The sequence below is a fragment of the Protopterus annectens genome, chromosome 6.part0 (genome assembly GCF_019279795.1).
Source record: "Protopterus annectens isolate FY-2018-M chromosome 6.part0, PAN1.0, whole genome shotgun sequence".
In the NCBI taxonomy this organism is placed as follows: Eukaryota; Metazoa; Chordata; order Ceratodontiformes; family Protopteridae; genus Protopterus; species Protopterus annectens.
Genome location: NC_056737.1, coordinates 1589599321 through 1589621129, shown reverse-complemented (window position 1 = coordinate 1589621129; position 21809 = coordinate 1589599321). Strand labels below are relative to the sequence as shown.

At 43.2% G+C, this 21809-nt stretch overlaps 1 protein-coding gene across 1 annotated transcript in view; it reads left to right on the top strand.

The window, feature by feature from the left end:
- Window positions 1-21809, top strand: part of CLASP1 (cytoplasmic linker associated protein 1) — a 4127769-nt gene that overhangs the window by 2075527 nt on the left and 2030433 nt on the right. Inside the window, exon 19 of the mRNA XM_044073692.1 lies at window positions 18586-18756. Within this exon, the coding sequence (XP_043929627.1) occupies window positions 18586-18756 (171 nt within the window). The remainder of the gene's footprint in view (window positions 1-18585; window positions 18757-21809) is intronic.

Below are 21809 nucleotides of genomic sequence, written 5' to 3'. Positions count from 1 at the left end.
TTGATTTCGCACGGCACTACTATAGTAGAAAATGTAACTACACAATGCCGTCGGAGCAACTGACTACCGGCGTGCACAAAAAATGCAAGGATAAGGACAGGCGGCCTAGGCCCAAGCCAGACTCCGAGGCCTCGGCTGGTCTTCAATGAGGCTCCGACTCAGCCCCTGACTACTGCAGATTTGGAACCCGAAACCGCTTTGGAGCCTTTGGCGGAAAGCACTAGGCCGACGCAGCCATTTTGTTTAGCCCCTACCGACGACTCTGCAGAAAGAGATGTCGGTGCTGCAGAAACACCTTCGGTTTCTGAAGGCGTCTTCAGACCGACAGCGCTTACCATAAAAACATATTCTAAGCTTAAGACTCCTATTAAACCTAAAAAGACTGCACTTCAGTCTCCAGTTCAAGGCCCCATGCCTAAGAAACAGATGCTTAAAATGGCAGAAGATTTGATCTCTTTAGTCAGGGGTTCTCAACCCCCATCCAACAAAAGGCCTAGACAAGAGGAGGATTATGCCTCCTCTGATCAAGTGTCTGTTTCCTCAGGCTCCTCTGAGGACCAAGATTACTCCTTCTCGCCTTATGAAGATTCTGATGCTGAGGATTTTATCCCCTCAGCTTCTCCTCCTGAAGACTACTCCTTTGGGGAAACTTTACAAACTATGAGGGAACATTTTCACTGGGAAGGTCAGGAGTACTCTGACTCAAAGAAAAGGCTCAGAGAGTTTCTTTTACTCCCCCAGCACAGACCACTTGCCATCCCCCCAGTTTTAGACATTGTGGATGATGTTTACTTAGAATCTAGTTTGAACCCAGATTCTCTGCCTCCCGCTCCAGCCAAACCAGACAGATACTATAGAGTGCCTGATTCCCACAAATTCCTTTATAAAAGCCCTGTTGCTGATCCAGAGACTATCTCCTAGGGTCCCAAAGGGGCTAAGGCTTCTATGGCAAAAAATCCTGTACCCTCTGAAAGGGACTTCAGAGCACTAGACAGGTGGGGGGAAAAGGTTTACACCTCAGCCACTCTAGCTATGAGAGCACTAAATTGCCAATTTCACATGCTAAAATATCAGCAATTTTCTAATGTCTCAGCTAAAACAAAAATTGAGCACACTCCCTCAACAGTCTGAATTGAAAGAAATGCAGGATCTGTTGCATGCAACTGAACAGGTGGGCAAACATACTTTACAATGTGGTTTTGATTCTTTGGAGGCTTCCTGCAGAGCAGCTGTCACTGGGTCTGTTATACGTAGACATGCTTGGTTAAAGGAACAAACTCTACCTGATCATGTTAAAGCAAAGCTTCTAGATGCTCCCTTACAGCAGGATGTTCTGTTTGGAGTTAAAGCAGAAGAAGTCTTAAAGAAAATGGAGGATAAGGCAAAATCTATGCAGACAGTCAAAGATTTTCTACAAGTACAGCCCCCTCGCTTCAGCAGAAATTGGCCAACTAAGAATTGGTCCTTTCCAGCTACTGACAGACCACAGAGGGGTAAATACAGACGTCCAAGAGGCAGAGGACAACCACAAGCCCAATAAAAACCTCGACAATGGGGCACTGCAACACAGAAGGGAGGAGAAGACAGATCCCAAACTACCAGAAGGCAAACTCAATGACTTGCACCTCATCTGGCCAAGCAACACTCTCTTGGCAGCTCCCTTGGGAGGAAAACTCGCACTTTTTCCAGACAACTGGCACATTGTCACAAAAGACAAATGGGTCCTAGACATAATTTCACAAGGATACAGATTCCATTTCCACACCTTGCCAATGAAAAGAGGAATGCCAAACCTGCCACAAAATCAATGGACAGAGGCACAAAAACAAATTACAGCCCTCATGGATATGAGAGCCATTCAACTGGTACCTACACGAGAGCAAGGCCAAGGATTTTACTCAAGACTCTTTCTAGTCCCCAGAAAGGGCAATGCCTGGAGACCAATTCTGGACCTTTCAATTCTAAACACCTTCTTACAAGTACCCAAATTCAAGATGCTAACACTACAGCAGCTTCTTCCCATGTTGGGCAAGAAAGCATGGCTAGTAACGTTGGACCTCAAGGAGGCATACCTGCATGTCCCTATCTGACAATGTTGCAGAAGATACCTCCGTTTCATTGCAGGTTCAACCCATTACCAATTCTCTGCACTGCCCTTTGGCTTATCTACTGCGCCCAGGGTCTTCACAAAATTCCTGGCACCAGTAATTGCATACTGCAGACAAAGAGGAATTCAAATATACCCATACCTGGACGACTGCCTCATTCAAGCAGAAAGCAAGGGCATCCTCTTACAACATCTGGCTTTTGTAAAACATCTTCTAAGTTGCCTGGGGTACACAGTAAACAAAAAGAAATCAAAACTAGTACCCTTACAGAATATGACATTCCTGGGTGCCAGCTTGAATACAATGGCCCAGAAGGCTTATCTGACGCCAGACAAACAACTACAACTGACTCAATATTTCAAAACAATGGCAACAAAGTCCTTACTCCCTGCAAGAAAAATTCTGCAGGCCTTGGGCTTCATGGCATCTTGCATACTACTAATACCATTTGCAAAGCTGCATTTGAGGAAATTGCAGTGGTACTTAAAAAGCGTATGGTCTCAACACAGCCACAGCTTGGACACAATGATCTCTCATTCCTTGCCTACAACAGGAGTTTCTATGGTGGTCACAGGCATGTCACCTCAACAAGGGTCAGCCTTTCACCTTGCCCCCAGCCAGGCAAACTATGACAACAGATGCATCCGACTACACCTGGGGGGCACACATGGCAGGACAAGTGCGTTCAAGGCGTATGGACTGCAGATCAAAGAAATCTGCACATCAATAAAAAGAGATGCTAGCTGTACAGAATGCTCTGACAGCCTTCAAGAACCTATTATATACAGGACAACTTACAATAAGGACGGACAACACCACAGTAATGTGGTACATAAACAAGGGGGTACACACTCCTACCCTCTATGCAGGCAAGCAATGACCTTGTGGAACACAGCACTGGCTTACCAAGTTCAGTTACAAGGTCAATTCCTGCCAGGAAAAAAGAACACATTGGCAGACGACCTCAGCAGAAACATCATGGATCCCCACGAGTGGAAACTGGATCCACAAGTATTTGGAATAACTCAAAAATGGGGCCTTCCAGACATAGACCTGTTTGCAAGCCCCCAAAACTATTGGCTAACAAAATTTTGTACAAGGACACTTCACCATCAAGCTTGGAAAGTGGACTCACTCTCATTCAGTTGGAAAAACCTGACAGTATATGCCTTCCCTCCATGGCATCTCCTCACAAAGGTGCTTCTGAAAGTCAGAAAGGAGAGACCACGACTGATACTCATAGCCCCAAACTGGCCACGCCAGCACTGGTACCCACTATTAAGGAATATGGCCCAGGGCCCACCTTGGATTCTGCCACAAATTGCTCACACAGCAAAACAATCAGATTCTACACAGCCAGCTCAAAACCTTCAGATTCTACACAGCCAGCTCAAAACCTTAAATCTGGCTGCATGGCAGATCAACTAAGCATCCAGCCAGCTCCTCTTTCCCAAGCAGTTATGGATGTTCTTCTGGAAGCAAGGAGGCCCAGCACCAGGAAGGCCTACTCGGACAAATGGAAAAGATTTTGCGCCTGGAACCAAGCTAAAGGCCAAAACACACTCCAGCCTCACATGCCTCAGATTCTACAGTACTTAACTGAGATGTTGCACAAAGGACTTTCTTTTTCTTCCATTAAAATCCATGCATCAGCGATTTCAGCCCACTACAACACGGATCCACCCTTATTTTCACATCCACTTCTAAGGCAGTTCCTCAGAGGGGCAAAAAACATTAGACCCCCCAGGAGAGCACCTACACCAACATGAGACCTCAATTTTGTTCTGGAAAATCTTACCCTGCCTCCCTTTGAACCAGCTTTCTCTGCAGATCTACAGTTTCTATCATGGAAGACTGCCCTGCTGCTAGCATTAACTTCAGCTAGAAGAGTCTCAGAGCTGCAGGCGCTAATGGCAGTGGAATCTTTCCTCATTTTCCATCAAGACAGAGTTTCTCTATGAACTAATCCTTCCTTCATGCCTAAGGTGGTTTCCAGTGTGGCTTTAAATCAAACCATCCATTTACCCACCTTCTTCCCAAATCCACAGAACAAAGGAGGAAGAATCCTGCATTCCTTGGACATTCACAGGCAACTTTGTTACTACTTGGATAAAACTAAGGTTTTCAGAAAATCTGACCAGCTCTTTGTATCCTATGCTACAGCTTCACAAGGGAAGGCTATATCAAAACAAACCATTTCCAAATGGATAGGACATTGCATTCGTTTTTGCTATACCCATCATGGAAAACCAGTCCCTGCTACCATTAGGCCCCACTCTACCAGGGCAACAGCTACATCTACAGCCTTCCTCAGGGGGTTTCCAACCAAGGAGATTTTGGAAGCTGCAACTTGGAGTTCAGTACACACCTTCACCAAACATTACCACTTACCACTTTACTCTAAGACTAGAGCTGGCTTCGCCACTGCAGTTCTGCAGGGCCTTCTAGCCTCCTCTAACCCTCTATGACTCCTCCACCCATCTTTAGCTTTGGGATTCTGCCCAAGTGTGATGACTGCAGCAGGGTAACACAATGAACATAGTGCAGTTTTGTACCTACCATAAATGTAGATGTATGAGTGTACACCCTGCTGCAGTCCAGGTTACCCTCCCTCCATCCCCTCTGATCTAACTGGCTAAATCTCTACAAAACCTTCCTGATGTATTTGCTTATAGCTAGAGGGATTTTGTGTTTGTGCTAAAACTTCATAAATTGGTACTAATTACTTACCACCTTTTTGGGGGCACCTGACATCTGGGGCAAGAAAAGCTGAAGAAAATGGCGTTGGATGCATCATATATACCCCTGGCGCACTGACGTCAGGGAAGAAGCAACAGCAACCGACGCCGGACCAAGACTTTGGAATTCCATCCGACTGCGGGACCGCCTGACGACAGGATAACCCAAGTGTGATGACTGCAGCAGGGTGTACACTTGAACATCTACATTTATGGTAGGTACAAAACTGTACTTTTTGCAGGGCCTTATAGCTGGTCCTTATGCTATCTAAATTCCTCCTCCCATCCTTAGCTTTAGGAATCTACCCAAATGTAATGACTGCAACAGTGAAACACGAAGAACATAGTACAGTTGTGTACACTTACCATAAATGTAGATGTTCGAGTTATTCACTGTTGCAGTCCTGGTTACCCTCCCTCCAGCCCCCTGACTTCATTTGGCTATACCTCTTCTCTCCTTTTCAATGCTTAAATGCTTTTTGTTGTATTTGCTTTTTTGTTTGAGGTATAACCTTGTATATTTATAGATTTAATTGCTTCCCATTAGGGGGGCACCTGACATCTGGGGCAAGAAAAACTGATGTAATGACGTCGGCTGCATGTTTTATACCCATGGCGACCTGACGTCACGGAAGAATAGACAGCAACCGATGTAGGACCCAAGACTTTAATCAGGCCGACTGAGGGCTACTGCAAGCAGATAACCCAAATGTAATGACTGCAACAGTGAATACACTCTAGTATCTACATTTATGGTAAGTGTACACAACTGTACTTTCTTGATATGGAAAATATGTTTACTTACTGCATTGACTTCAGCTAAGAGAGTGACTGAGTTGCAAGCTCTCAAGATATCACAACCTTATCTTTCATAAAGACATGTTAACCTTAAGACCTAACCCTTCTTTCATGCTTGAGGCAGTTCCCAAATCCCAGATTCACTTTAATTCAGCCTATTCATCTTCCTGTGTTCATTCCTAAACAAAACAAAAAAAAGGGGGGGGGGATATATATATTCTGGATGTCCGCAGGCAACTCATATGTTTATATTGATGGGACAAAGGACTTTGAAGCTTGTGATCAGTTATTCATTTCCTTTTAAGGTAAGAAAAATGGACAAGTGTCAAAACAGTTTCTAAATGGTTAACCAATACCCTCCAAGTTTTGCTATTCTCATCAGGGAAAATCCCTCCCTCAGAAGGTCAAAGCACACACTACCAGAGATATTCTTTGTGTTTCTCTGTTGCAGTCATTGCATTTGGGTTATCTGCCTGCAGGTAGCCCTCAGCCAACCTGAATACCAGAGTCTTGGATTCCTGCGTTGGATGCTGTCTCCTCTTCCATGACGTCAGGGGTATAAAACATGGAGCCGACACCATTACATCATTCTTTCTTGCTGCACGGTGACTGAAGCAGAAGCAGTTCGCAAGTGCCGGTCAGCCGACTCCTGAAATTTTCGTTTTCGAGTTTCAGAACCAAAGTCTTCAAAAAAGCTATGTACCCCGTTGCGGATCCTTTTTCTTGTTCTTTAACCGATGTCAGTAAAAGTCAACAATTGTCTTACCTGTAGAAAGCAAATACCTCATAAAGATTTTCATTCGTATTGCATTCCTTGCTTAGGCCCAGACCACAACGTCCCTCGCTGTCGGTTTTGTGCTTTATTCAACCCACGAACTATTCTTTGTCTGTCTCTTTTTGCAGCACATTTTTTTGGTACTCTATATGTTTTACAGGCAGAAGCACTTAGTTGTTTTAGCACCTTGTCTCTGTGCAATAAACAGGATTCTGGTTCACCGGACTGGTTGCGAAAATTATTTTATTTTATTTTGGTACTCTATTTAACTATTAGAAATGTCGTAAGTAAGCCATCCAACTACCGATATTCCAAAAAAAGTAAAGATAAAGACAGAGACAGACCGCATAGGTCCAAAACTGCCGACGATGCTTCCGCTAAGCTAGTCGCCAGTTCGCCGGTACTCAGTGAGGTGCATTTGCAGCCCCTGATACCTGCTACTTCAGATTCGCAGACCTCTGCTGAAACCCATTTGGAGTCCGGTATGCCGTGAAATGCTTCTTCGACTATGGAACCTATGGATGTCTCTACCTTGGATGAGTCCGGAGCCGCTGTGCAGGCACTGGCTTCTGAGGGTGTATTCAGCCCTACAGACTTGCATTTCAAACCGATGCCATCTTCTTCTTCTAGGCCTAAAACTCGACCCACACCTAGAAAACTGATGTCCAAACCACATGGGCAGGCCCATATGCTAAAAAACAAATGATTAGAATGGCTGAAGACCTTATTACTGTAATTAGGGGAAGCCAGCCTTCCCCCTCTGACACCTAGAACTGATTTTCCTTCTGATTCTTCTGATTAGGATTCTGAAATTTCTGTTACTTCTAATTACCAGGATTTGCCCCTGTCTACCTATGAGGATTCTGATGCAGAGGATGCTATTCCCTCTGCTTCCCCTCCAGAAGATTTTTCTTTTGGTGAAACCTTGCACACTCTTAGGGAGCATTTCCACTGGGAAAGCCAGGATTACTCTGACTCCAAAAGGAGGCTTAGCGAATTCTTACTCCTCCCTCAGCACAGGCCTTTAGCTATCCCTCTTGTTCTGGACATTGTAGATGATGCCTTCCTGGAATCCAGCATGGCCCCTGACACTTTACCTCCAGCTCCCAGAAAAACTGACAGGTATTACAGAATACCTGACTCTCACAAGTTCCTCTTCAAGAATCCTACTGCGGACCCAGAGACCCAATTAAAGCTGCTACTGCCAAAAACCCTACCCCCTCTGATAGAGATTCCAGGGCATTGGACAGCTGGGGTAAGAAGGTATACATTTCTGCTACTTTGCCCATTACTGCCTTAAACTGCCAGTTTCATATGCTAAAGTATTAGCAGCATATTATGGATCTACTTAAACAGAAAATGATGTTGATTCCTGACTGTGCTGAAAATAAAGAATTCCAGGATGTAATGCATTCTGCTGAACAAGTTGTTAAACATACTTTGCAATGTGGTTTTGACTCGTTAGAAGCAACTTGCAAGGCTGCTATCACTGGGTCTGTACTTAGAAGACATGCTTGGCTTAAGGAGCAAAATTTGCCTGTTCGTGTTAAAGCTAAATTACTGGATGCTCACTTAAACCAAGACTGCCTGTTTGGCAACAAAGCAGAAGAAGTCCTTAAAAAGATGGAGGAAAAAGCTAAATCTATGCAAACTGTTAAAGACTTCCTGCAAGTACAGCCTCCCAGATTTAGTAAGCATTGGCCTTCTAAGAACTGGTCCTTTCCAGTCTCTTCCAGGCCTTCTCAGTCCAAGCCTAGGAGCAGCAGACCACTTAGGCTTCAGTCTCAAGGCACACACAGGCCTAAGCAATGGGGGGCTCCCACTTCCAAAGCTGGAAGTAGTAAGACACGCCCCTATGGAAAATGTCACAATGACTTAACCTTAAACCTTCCAAGCCCTGCTCAGCTGCCTGCAAAAAACTGGGAACTCATTACCCAGGACAAATGGGTTTTAAATATAGTCTTCCAAGGATACAGATACCACTTCCACACCTTGCCAACACCAAACGGTTGGCCAGACCTACCCCCAAATCAGTGGGCAGAGGCTCAACAGCAGGTTCTTTCTCTTCTAAGTATCAGGGCTATTCAGCCTGTCCCAGCAGAAGAAAGGGGACAAGGTTTTTACTCAAGACTCTTTCTGGTACCCAGAAAAGACATCTCCTGTTGTCCTATCCAGGACCTCTCTACTCTAAACACCTTTTTGGAATTCCCAAAATTAAAAATGCTAATGCTTTCAACAGCTGCTTCCTATGTTAGGCAAAGATGCCTGGTTGGCTACCTTAGACTTAAAGGAAGCTTACCTACACATTCCAATAAGGGAATCTTGCAGGACATACCTACACTTCAGATCAGACTGCATGCACTGTCAGTTCCTACACTTCCCTTTGGCTTATCAACTGCGCCCAGGGTATTCACAAAGTGTCTTATCTCCCGCCATCGCATTTTGCAGGCAGAGACACATTCAAATATACCCATATCTGGACGATTGTCTCATTCAGGCAGAAAGCCAGGACATGCTATTAAAACATCTGGCATTTGTAAAGAAACGTCTAAACTCATTGAGATACACCATAAACAACAAGAAATTTCATCTAGTACTCTGCCAACATATTGTATTCCTGGGAGCAAGCTTGAACACAACTTCCCAGATGGCTTACCTCACGCCAGAGAAACTAGTTTGTCAGCTTACTTCAGACTACTGGCCACAAAGACCCAGCTATCTGCAAGGAAAATCCTGCAAGCCCTGGGGTTCATGGCCTCTTGCATTCTACTAATTCCGTATGCAAGACTGCATATGAGGAAACTACAATGGTATCTAAAAGCCTATGGTGTCAACATTCTCAGGACCTGGAGACAATGATTCCTATCATTCCTTGTATAAAGACAGAGTTCCTTTTGTGGGCAGTGGCCTGCCACCTGAACAAGGGGCTTCTTTCAATCTACCCCCTGCCACCCAAGCCCTGACTACAGACACATCAGACTATGCATGGGGGGCTAACTTGGCAGGGCTGTGCATTCAGGGCAAATGGAACCCGAGTCAGATGCACCTGCATATAAACCAAAAAGAAATGTTAGCTGTACAGAATTCTCTGACAGCTCTCAAAGACCATATCCTTCCAGGACAATTATTGATAAAGACAGACCACACCAAAGTTATGTGGTACATAAACAAGCAGGGGGGAACCCACTCGTACCCCCTCTGCAGACTAGCCATGGCTCTGTGGAACACAGCCCTGAGCTACCAAGTGCACCTACAAGCTCAGTTCCTGCCAGGCAAGCACAATTCACTGGCAGACTACCTAAGCAGAAATTTCATGGACCCACACTAATGGAAACTGGAACCAAAGATATTCAACCTCTTGAGGAAAAAATGGGGTACTCCAGAGATAGACCTGTTTGCTTCCCCTCAGAACTACCAATTGGACAAATTCTGCACAAGGACTCCCAACAGTCAAGCTTGGAAAGTAGATGACCTGTCCTTTACGTGGGAAAGCCTTTCCGTTTATGCCTTCCCCCTTTGCCTCTCCTCTTGAAGGTCCTCCTAAAGATCAAACAGGACAAAGCAAGGACAATACTGATTGCACCAGACTGGCCTCGCCAGCACTGGTACCCTGTCTTGCGCAGTATGATACTGCTGGACCCATGGCACCTACCTCAGACACCTTCCCTGCTGTCCCAGCAGGCTGGCCAGATTCTGTACCCTCAGCTTCAAACCCTGAACCTTGCAGTCTGGCTAATTCTTTGAGCTCTCCAATAGCATCCCTCAGTAAGCAGGTGCTAGATGTCATTCTGGAAGCTCGGACACCTAGTACTAGAAAATCATATGCTGAAAAGTGGAAAAGATACTGTTCCAGACTCAGGAGATGGGCACTACGATGCCCAGCTTACCTCATTTCCTTCAGTACTTATCAGTTGTGCTCCACAACGGCCTATCCTTCTCGTCTGTCAAAATTCATGCCTCTGCCATTTCAGCACATTATAATACTGAACCACCCCTCTCCTCGAACCCACTGTTTAAGCAATTCCTCAGAGGGGCTAAAAATGTAAGACCCCCCCTTCCCCAGGTGAGCTCCAACTCCAGCCTGGGATCTTAACTTTGTATTAGAAAAACTCACTCTCCCTCCATTTGAACCAGCTGCGACTGCAGAGTTGAAATTAATTTTTTGGAAAAACAGCCTTCCTTCTAGCCTTCACTTCAGCTAGAAGAGTGTCTGAATTACAGGTCTTTATGGCAGTGGAACCCTTCATTATCTTCCATGCAGACAGGATTTCCCTCAGGACCATTCCTTTTATGCACAAGGTGGTGTCTAGTGTGGCCCTAAATCAGTCCATTCATTTGCCTACCATTTTCCCGAATCCACAAAACAAAGAAGAGGGAATACTGCACTCTTTGGACGTGCACAGACAACTTAGATTTTATTTGGACAGGACTAAGACTCTCAGAAAATCTGAGCAACTGCTATTGGCCTTTGCTGCAGGAGCAGAGGGGAAGGCCATTTCAAAGCAAACCATTTCTAAATGGATAGCCCATTGCATTCATTTCTGCTTTAAGCACCATGGAAAACCTGCCCCACAGGGGATTAGATCTCATTCCACCAGGGCTGCATCTACTTCTACAGTCTTTTTCAGAGGAGTCCCTACCAGGGACATCCTAGAAGCTGCTACCTGGAGCTCTCTACGTACCTTCACCAAGCATTACCACATGCCTATCTTTTCTAAATCCAGAGCTGGTTTTGCTACTGCAGTTTTGCAGGGCTTAATAGCTGGCCCTAATGGTCTCAAACTTCCTCCTCCCTTCCTTAGTTTTGGGAATCAACCCAGATGTAATGACTGCAACATTGAAACACGAAGAACATAGTACAGTTGATGTTCATTGTGCATACAGCTGCAGTCATTACAGATGGGTTATCCTGCCGTCAGGCGGGTCCTTGGTAGGCCGAATTCCAAAGTTTAGGTCCAGAGTCGATTGTCGTCGCTTCTTCCCTGACGTCAGTGCGGCAGGGGTATAAAAGAGGCAGCCGACGCCATTTTCTTCAGTCTTTCTTGCCGCACAGTGCCCGAAGCAGAAGCAGTTAACAAGTGCCGGTTGGCCAGCTCCTGAGATTTACGAAAGTATTTCAGCCGAAGTCTTCTTTAAAGCTAAGTACCCCGTTGGGGAAACTTTTCTTGCCTCAGACCGATGTCAGACAGTTAATAATTGCATTTCTTGTGGGAAGCAAATACCGCATAAGGATTTCCACTCTTTCTGTATACCTTGCTTAGGGCCAGACCACGACGTCTCAGCCTGCCGTTTTTGTACTAGGTTCAACAAGTGCACTATTAAGCACCGGGCGGAGTTCGCCCTTCATTATTTTGGCAAAAAATTTAATTATATCATGTCGTCGGATGCTCCGACACCAGTTTTAAGCAAAAGACGCAAAGACAAAGACCGACATTCGAGGTCTGCACCGAGTACTGAGACCACGCTTAGGCCGACTACCGGTTCTCCGGTTCTCAGCGAGGCGCCTACGCAGCCCCTGGCTACCGATGAAACTATTTTACCGGTGACTTCAGTACCCGAGGTCGCAGGCTCCTCGGTCTCCATTCCCACTGCAGATACCGACGCCACTCCTGGCGGGGAAACTGAAAATTTAGTCAGGCCTGCCATTTCTGAAGGCGTCTTCAGGCCTTCCACCTTCTCTATTAAATCCTTCACTAAATCTAAAGCTGCCATGAAAACTAAAAGACAGGGTCCCCAGACCTCCTCTCAAGGCCCCATGCCTAAAAAGCAGATGCTTAAAATGGCTGAGGATTTGATAACTCTCATCAGGGGTTCTCAACCCCCCTCTGACAAAAGACCCAGATTGGAGGAAGACTACCCTTCCTCAGACCAGGCTTCTATTACCTCAGACCATTCTGAGGACCAGGATTATGCTTATTCCCCTTTCGAAGACTCTGATGCTGAGGAGTCTATTCCCTCGGTCTCCCCCCCTGAGGATTACTCTTTTGGGGAAACCCTGCATACATTGAGGGAACACTTCCACTGGGAAGGCTAAGATTACTCAGATTCCAAGAAAAGGCTCAGGGAATTTCTACTGCTCCCCCAGCATAGGCCCTTGGCTATCCCTCCTGTTTTAGATATTTTGGATGATGTGTACTCAGAAGCCAGCCTTAATCCAGATTCTTTACCTCCAGCCCCTGTTAAACCAGACAGGTATTACCGGGTTCCTGATTCTCACCAGTTCCTTTATAAAAGCCATACTGCATACCCAGAAACAATTTCACAGGGTCCCAAGGGAATAAAGGCCTCTACTGCTAAAAACCCTTTACCTTCAGAGAGAGATTCCAGAGCATTAGAAAGGTGGGGGAAAAAGGTGTATACATCTGCCACTTTAACCATCAGGGCATTAAACTGTCAATTTCATATGTTAAAGTACCAACAGTTTTTGTTATCTCAGCTGAAAAGCAAAATGACACAAACAGAACAACCAAATTTAAAAGAGTTGCAGGATTTGTTGCATGGAGCAGAGCAAGTGGGTAAACATACCTTGCAGTGTGGTTTTGATGCTTTAGAAGCCTCATGTAGAGCTGCTGTCATGGGATCTGTTATACGTAGACATGCTTGGCTCAAAGAGCAAACCTTACCAGATCATGTCAAAGCAACGTTATTAGATGCACCACTTCAAAAGGATGTATTGTTTGTTGTTAAAGATGAGGAGGTACTAAAGAAAATGGAGGAAAAAGCGAAATCTATGCAAACAGTGAAAGATTTCTTGCAGGTACAACCTCCATGCTACAGCAGAAACTGGCCTTCAAAAAATTGGTCCTTTCCAGCCACGGACAGACCTCAAAGGGGCAGATACAGACACCCAAGGGGTAGAGGACAACCTCAAGGATCTTACAGAGCTAGACAGTGGCAAGCACCAACCCCAAGAGGTGGAGAAGATAGATCACAGTCATTTAGAAAACAGACACAATGACTTCCCCCTATGCCTGCCAAACAAAGCATTAATGGCAGCACCTTTGGGAGGAAAACTGGCATTATTTTCAAAAAACTGGCACATTGTTACAAAAGACAAATGGATTCTGGACATTATAGACAGAGGCTACAGGTTCCACTTTCACACCCTTCCAAATATGAGAGGCTTGCCAAACCTGCCACAAAATCAAAGGGCAGAGGCACAAAGACAAATTTCCGCTCTCATGGATATGAAAGCGATTCAAGAGGTACCTGCAAAAGAGCAAGGTCAAGGTTTTTATTCCAGACTATTCCTGGTACCAAGGAAAGACAAAGATTGGAGACCCATCTTAGACCTATCCATCCTAAACACATATCTACAGGTGCCAAAATTCAGGATGCTCACATTACAGCAGCTTCTTCCCATGCTGGGCAAGGAGTCTTGGCTGGTAACATTGGACCTCAAGGAGGCATACCTGCATGTCCCTATCAGACAAAATTGCAGAAGATACCTCAGATTTCTTGCAGGTTCAACCCATTACCAATTCTCTGCATTGCCCTTTGGCTTATCTACTGCGCCCAGAGTGTTTACGAAATGCCTGGCATCAGTAATTGCCTTCTGCAGACAACAAGGAATACAAATCTACCCATATCTGGACGACTGCCTGATCCAAGCGGACAACAAGGACATTCTACTGCAGCATCTGGCATTTGTAATAAAGCTGTTAAACTACCTGGGATACACCGTGAACAAAAAGAAATCAAATCTAATACCTTCTCAACAGATAATTTTCCTGGGTGCCAGCTTAAATACAACCACCGAGATGGCCTACCTCACGCCAGTCAAACAAGGGCAACTGTCGCAATACTTCAACAAAATAGCAACTTTCACCAGACTAACTGCAAGGAAAGTCCTGCAGGCTCTGGGATACATGGCATCTTGCATCCTACTAATACCATGTGCAAAGCTGCATATGAGGAAACTACAATGGTACCTAAAAAACTTATGGTCTCAACACAGCCACAGCTTGGAAACAATTATACCACTCAATCCATGCCTTCAAAAGGAATTTTTGTGGTGGGCTCAAGCATGCCAAAGAAATACAGGTCTCCCTTTCTGTGTACCTCAAGCAACTCAAATCATCACAAAGGACGCCTCAGATTACGCCTGGGGAGCACACATGGCAGATCAGTGCATTCAGAGAAAGTGGTCCCAAAAAGAGAAGCACCTACACATCAACCAAAAGGAGATGCTAGCCGTGCAAAATGCTCTTATGACCTTCAAAGACTTACTGCATCCAGGCCCGCTATTGATAAGGACAGACAACACCACAGTCATGTGGTACATAAACAAACAGGGGGGAACTCATTCATACCCCCTGTGCAGGCAAGCCATGACCCTATGGAACACAGCACTGGAATTGCAAATTCAACTACAGGCACAGTTCTTGCCAGGGAAGGAAAACACACTGGCGGACAGCTTAAGCAGAAATATGACAGACCCACACGAATGGAAGTTGCATCCTCAAGTTTTCTCAAAAATAACTCAGACATGGGGACAGCCAGACATAGATCTATTTGCTACCCACAGAAATTACCAGTTAGAAAAATTTTGTTCAAGGACCTATCATCCACATGCCTGGAAGGTGGGCGCACTCTCCTTCAATTGAACAACATTGACAGTCTATGCCTTCCCGCCTCTTCCTCTACTGACCAAAGTTCTATTAAAAGCCAGAGCAGAGAGGCCAGAAATGATTCTCATTGCTCCAGACTGGCCACAACAACACTGGTATCCTCTCCTAAAGAGCCTGACACACTCCCCACCATGGATCCTACCTCTAGTCCCTCTTCTGTTGTCCCAGCACAACTACAAAACCCTTCACAGCCAGCTCAAAACCCTAAATCTAGCTGCATGGAGAATATCTTAATTTCCCAACAGACTCTCCTCTCCAAGGAGGTGCAGGATGTCATCTTGGAGGCCAGAAGACCGTCTACTAGAAACGATTTTGTGCCTGAAATCAAGAAAAGGGCCAGAATCCTTGGGTAATAAATATACCTCAAATTTTACAGTACCTAGCTGAGATGTTAAACAGTGGCCTTTCCTTCTCCTCCATCAAGATCCACGCTTCAGCCATTTCTGCACAATACAATACAGATCCCTCCTTTATTCTCACATCCTCTATTAAGGCAGTTCCTCAGAGGGGCAAAAAATATAAAACCCCCACGGAATCCACCAGTCCCAGCTTGGGACCTCAACTTCGTATTGGAAAAGCTGACCCTGCCTCCCTTTGAGCTGGCTTTTTCAGCAGAGCTACAATACTTGTCATGGAAAACAGCCTTCCTTCTGGCTATTACCTCAGCATGCAGGGTTTCGCAACTACAGGCCCTCATGGCTGTGCAACCATTCATCATTTTCCATCAGGACAGAGTTTCCTTACGAACCAACCCTACCTTCATGCCAAAGGTAGTATCCAGTGTTGCTTTGAATCAAACTATTCATTTACCTACCTTTTATCCAAATCCACAGAACAAAGGGGAGAGAGACTACTACATTCCTTGGACATTCACAGATAACTTTGTTATTACTTGGACAGAACAAAGCCATTCAGGAAATCTGAGCAGCTCTTTGTGTCCTATGCTACAGGTGCTCAAGGAAAGGCTATTTCCAAACAGACAATTTCAACATGGATAGCCCACTGCATATGCTTTTGTTATTCATTTAATGGAAAATCTGTGCCTGTATACATCAGATCCCACTCCACCAGGGCTACAGCTACCTCTGCAGCTTTCCTCAGGGGGGGTCCCTAGGGGGGGACATTTTGGAAGCAGCTACTTGGAGTTCAGTGCACACTTTCTCCAAGCACTACCACCTTCCACTATACTCAAAATCTAGAGCGGGCTTTGCCACAGCAGTCTTGCAGGGCATCCTCGCCCCTCCTAGTTACACTTAGTGCCTACCACCCTTACTTAGCTTTGGGATTCTACCCATCTGTAATGACTGCAGCTGTATGCACGATGAACATAGTACATTTTTGTACCTACCATAAATGTAGATGTTCGAGTGCTCATACAGTTGCAGTCCAGGTTACCATCCCACCATCCCCTCTTAGGACAGGCCTTATGACAAACACCTTTATCATACAACCTATTTGGGGCATTCTTTTATGGTGTATTTGCTTGCAACTACTGTTTCTCGATTTATCTACATTGCATGTTTGCATAATATTATGTTTTGCCTTCCTTCTGGGGGCACCTGACATCTGGGGCAAGAAAAACTGAAGAAAATGGCGTCGGCTGCCTCTTTTATACCCCTGCCGCACTGACGTCAGGGAAGAAGCGACGACAACCGACGCCGGACCTAGACTTTGGAATTCGGCCAACCGTGGACCCGCCTGACGGCAGGATAACCCATCTGTAATGACTGCAGCTGTATGAGCACTCGAACATCTACATTTATGGTAGGTACAAAACTGTACTTTTACACTTACCATAAATGTAGACGTTCGAGTGTATTCACTGTTGAATTCCTGGTTACCCTCCCTCCAGCTCCCTGACTTCTCTTGACTCTACCTTTCCTTCTTGTTTGGTGTATTTGAGCTTTCTGGTGTATTTGCTTTTTGTTGCAGGTGTAACATAACATATAGTTTCTTCCCATTATGGGGGCACCTGACATCTGGGGCAAGAAAAACTGATGTAATGGCGTTGGCTGCATGTTTTATACCCTGACGACCTGACATCATGGAAGAGGAGACAGCATCTGACGCAGGAATCCAAGACTCTGGTGTTAAGGCCGGCTGAGGGCTACCTGCAGGCAGATAACCCAAATTTACTGACTACAACAGTGAATACACTCGAACATCTACATGTATAGTAAGTGTACACAACTGTACTTTCTTGTTAATTCTGGAGCATTTTAGGAAGAGGTGAGCTCTGGAATGATTCTAGAGATGGCAACTTGGTCTTTTGTACACACTTTCACTAAGCATTAAAAGACTGATTCCTTTGATAGCACAGTTCTACAGGGAAATTAGGACTCTGTCCAGTCTTTCCCTTCCCTAGCTTTTTAGGCTTTGGTAGTCATCCCATATAGCATATGCTACAGCAGTAGTGATCTAATGATAAACATAGTACAATTGTGTAAGTAAAGTTAGCATAAAAGTAAGTATTCAGATAGATCACTGTTTTTGTATTAAGGCCCTCCCTCCTTCCCACTTCTTAATGTATTTTTTGGTCTCCTACTGTATTATATTTCTCTTTGTAATCATTTGGCCATGATGGGGTTCCTCTTATTCCTCTCTTCTTTTTCTCCTAGCACAAAATATATATTTATACTTTGACCTTGTCCTCTGTATTGGCTGCACCGCCTCACAATTTTCTGTGAAGCAAGAAAGAACTTAATTTGGGCTTATGTTTGTCTACTTCCACACCAGCTTGCCCTTGTATTTCCTCAGTCATATGGTGCACATGGAAAATACTCAAAAGGTTCTGAATACTAGCTGAATGTCCAGTCCCATGTAGCTTAGGCTATTGTAACAGATGTCTATTTGAGCATCTACTGTTACGTTATGTTTATTTGCATAGTGTACATTTTGGGATGTGGAAGATTGCTCCTGGGAAGAATGTGACACTATTGCTATTTGAATATCGTAGATGTTTTGTTGTCTAACAGTTGCATGTTGTTTAAATGAAACATGAATATTCATAGTAAACCCCTGTGCTTTCTTCATCTTACAGAACTGCATATCCTCTGTTGATAGTTTTCTTATACAAAAGGGGTGTATGCATGCATATGGGTGTGTGTGTGTGTATATATATATATATATATATATATATATATAGATATATATATAGATATATATATATATGTGTGTGTGTGTGGGTGTATACACATACACATATATGTATGTATATATATATATATATATATATATATATTTTTTTTTTTTTTGTGTGTTCATGCACGTAAATTTATATATATATATATATATATATACATATATATGTGTATATATATATATATATATATATATATATATATATATATATATATATATATACATACATTTAAAGAAACATACTACATAGTGTAAAAAGACTGTAGAATAGTAAAGTAAGTTTATTAAATTTTGCTGAAGTTTTTTGACATCATAGCATATTGTGGGTATATTATTATTATGAATTTCCAAACTGTCAATAATGTTTCATGTTCATTTTTCCCATTTCTCTAAAGCATCAACGGTTACAACAAAGTCTGCATCCACGACAGCCTCCCTGCAGCGATCTCGTAGTGACATTGATGTGAATGCAGCAGCCAATGCAAAGTCCAAACTAACAACAACTCCAGCATCTACAGCGTTTAGTTCTGCTGCCGCCCTTCCTCCAGGATCTTATGCCTCACTAGGTAATTCTAGTATTGTGAAGTGTAGATGTTGATGTTTTCATTAGTTTCTTGTAACAGGAAGCACAAAAATAAATGCATGTGACTGCACAGATTTTTTGTAGCCAATAAATATGTGTGTGTGCATAGGTTAAATGTTTAACTTTGTGAAAAGTCAGTGTTTTCATCTGTTTATGTTTAGATTGTGTCTCTGTGGAAGTATAGATGTAATGGTCACAGTTGTGTTTATTGTTTTCATTAATTTGCTTACTTGTGGTGTTCCCTATCTTTTGCCAAGAAAGAAAGAAAATCAATATTGTTTCAGTGTTCCTAGAATAACCCATAGCCAGTTGCAGGAGAAATACATTGTCATGTCTTGTCTGCCACTCATTGTTGTACTATAGTGCCATGAAGTCAGGGTGAATCAGGTTGCCAAATTTATTAGTGTTTTCTATAGTTATTGGTAGCTCTGCACATATAATGTTAAAAGCCCTTATTCAGTCAGAAATAATGTCCATTGAAATTCCTGTTTTATTCATTCTTATTAAAGATTTGTAGATTGTTTTGTATGTATTTCTTATACTGGATAGAGTTTATTTGTAATTGAACTGGTTCACAAACCTTTTCACTCGTGACTTGGACTAGCAGGTGAAGTACACCACAATAGCTCATAATAATAAAGTACTCTACGGTTTCGTAACGTATCCCACTGCTACAACACGTTTATAGACATAACAGTGTTCTGTTGTATATCCTAAAGTAAGGCCCAATAAGATAGTTACTAGTAAATTACAACTTTGCTTTTCATGGATGTATGCTAAATTAACAAGTAGCAACTGCATATCAGTTAACCTATAGCACTAATCAACAAACACAGAAGTAACACTCTCATGTCTTTGTTTTGAGATGTTAAATTGAGGTCTTGTTTGCTGGAGTTGATGATAGCTTAGGAGGGCATAAATGTCATGGTAGTTATTGAAAACAGAAGGTGATTGTTGAGTGCCTTTGCCAAACTTCCCAAAGTCAGCATAAATACTACCTTGAATCTCCACTGAAAAGAAGCCCCTGGCATAGTAGGACTAATCCAGTCAACACTTGTAAATAAATAAAACAGACTTTGCAATTCTGGGTATATTTTAGTGCATTCTTAGAGAGGGCTATTTATAGGATTACAGTTAAAGTAACCACTGATGAAAGTACTCACTAAAAACTGACTTTTCTAATAGGCACTTTCATTCTGTTTGATTAGCAAAATCAGTGTTATTTATCTGTATTTGTCCCCAGCATTTGGTAGTTCAGTCTGCATCATTAAAACAAATGCGTTTGTTTTTCTCCGTGAGTCAGGCCTTAAATTCCTTCCTAAATAGTGACAGCTTGTCAGTTTTTCTGGTTATGTGGTGGTTTGCTCCAGTGGACAAGGGGCTATTTTGGTGAATTGTTTTCAATAAATATTTTGCATGACGGATTCAGGAGTTACGTTCCTTCCTTCCTGACTTCTAAGAGAGTGTCTAGGATTTCTTATAAGAAACTTGGTTTTCAAGGGTGAGCAGCATTTTACTTGCAGAAATTTAAAGGCTTTAATAAGAACTGAGCCCCAGCTTTAAATTGAGCTATTTTGTTTTGTGTACTGTAACACAGTGATGTTTCTTGGTTAAGAGCCATGTTAATAAACCTGAGAATTTTTTTGTCATAGCATAGCATAGATATGACTGGCAGTGACTATTCTAGTTTCAGAAGTAGTAAATTTTATAGCGGTTATTCATCTAACTTCAGTAGCACAAGAGATGGCTTTACACATGGCTATCACCAGATTGTGAATACCAAAATCAGATAAACTACAGCTTGCAATCAGAGATGGAAGAGTTCTGCATAGTTAGCAAAGACAAGACCTGGAACTGACTGTGATTCATATCATCTTGCAAAGTTTAGAATCAAGTTAAAGAAAACATAGCATTGTTTCAAGTGAATATGCAGTGGAAGTGAAAAAATAGATTTTAGGGATTAGACGTGTGATCAGAGCACCTGAAGAGCTATGGATAAAAGTTCATGATACTTTTCAGGAGGTGGCATCAAAAATTTTGAAAATAGAAGGATGATTAAGAAGGCAAAATGTATGATTGTGGATGCTTTAGAAGTGGCTGAGGGGAGGACGAGATCTTATGGTAATGTACATAGAAAAAAATGTCAGACTGAATGCAGAGTGTTAGTGAACAGCAAGGAGAGATGAATAGCCATATTTAAATGAGTTGTCATAGTATTGGAGGAAGACAGTAGAATGGGAACAGGAGAGATGAATAGCCATATTTAAATGAGTTGTCATAGTATTGGAGGAAGACAGTAGAATGGGAACAGGAGAGATGAATAGCCATATTTAAATGAGTTGTCATAGTATTGGAGGAAGACAGTAGAATGGGAACGCCAAGAAATCTGACATTAAAGTTAAGGGCCTGTTCCCTTGGGTGCGTTAAAAGACTTAGATGGGAGGGACTTAAAATACTAAGAAGCGGTAGCAAGAATATACAAAAAAAAAACACTTAAGAAGGGACCCTAATGTCACTGAAGCTTAGAGTAGTAGTGTTTTTAAATTAATTTGGAGATTGACATCTTGGAGAATAAAGTTAAATGAGCGCTAGAAAACTTTGCTCATAATAAGACCACAGGAGTGATAGAATTCCACCGAATTGCTTAAATTCTTGCAAAGTTATGCTGATACAGTGCTGCCTAGAATTTGCCAGCAAAATGGATAATGTGGTTGTGGCCATTAGACTGAAAAAGATAAGTTTATATTCCATTCCCCCAAAAGGCCGATGCTAGAAAGTGCTCATACTGTCAAACAGTTGTACTTGTTCACAAGTTAATGCTCAAGATCTTGCAAGCTAGCTCCAGTAGTACGAGTTTATAGACTGAGTACTGCCAGATGTACAAGCTTGTGTTTGAAGGACAGAGGCACCAGAGATTTAATTGCCACCATCCTCTTAGTGACTACTGTGAAGTATTTACAGGACCACAAACTGTGGCAAGTTGTTAAAGAAATTTGAATATTAGGTCATCTTATTTAGATCACAAGAAACAACAGT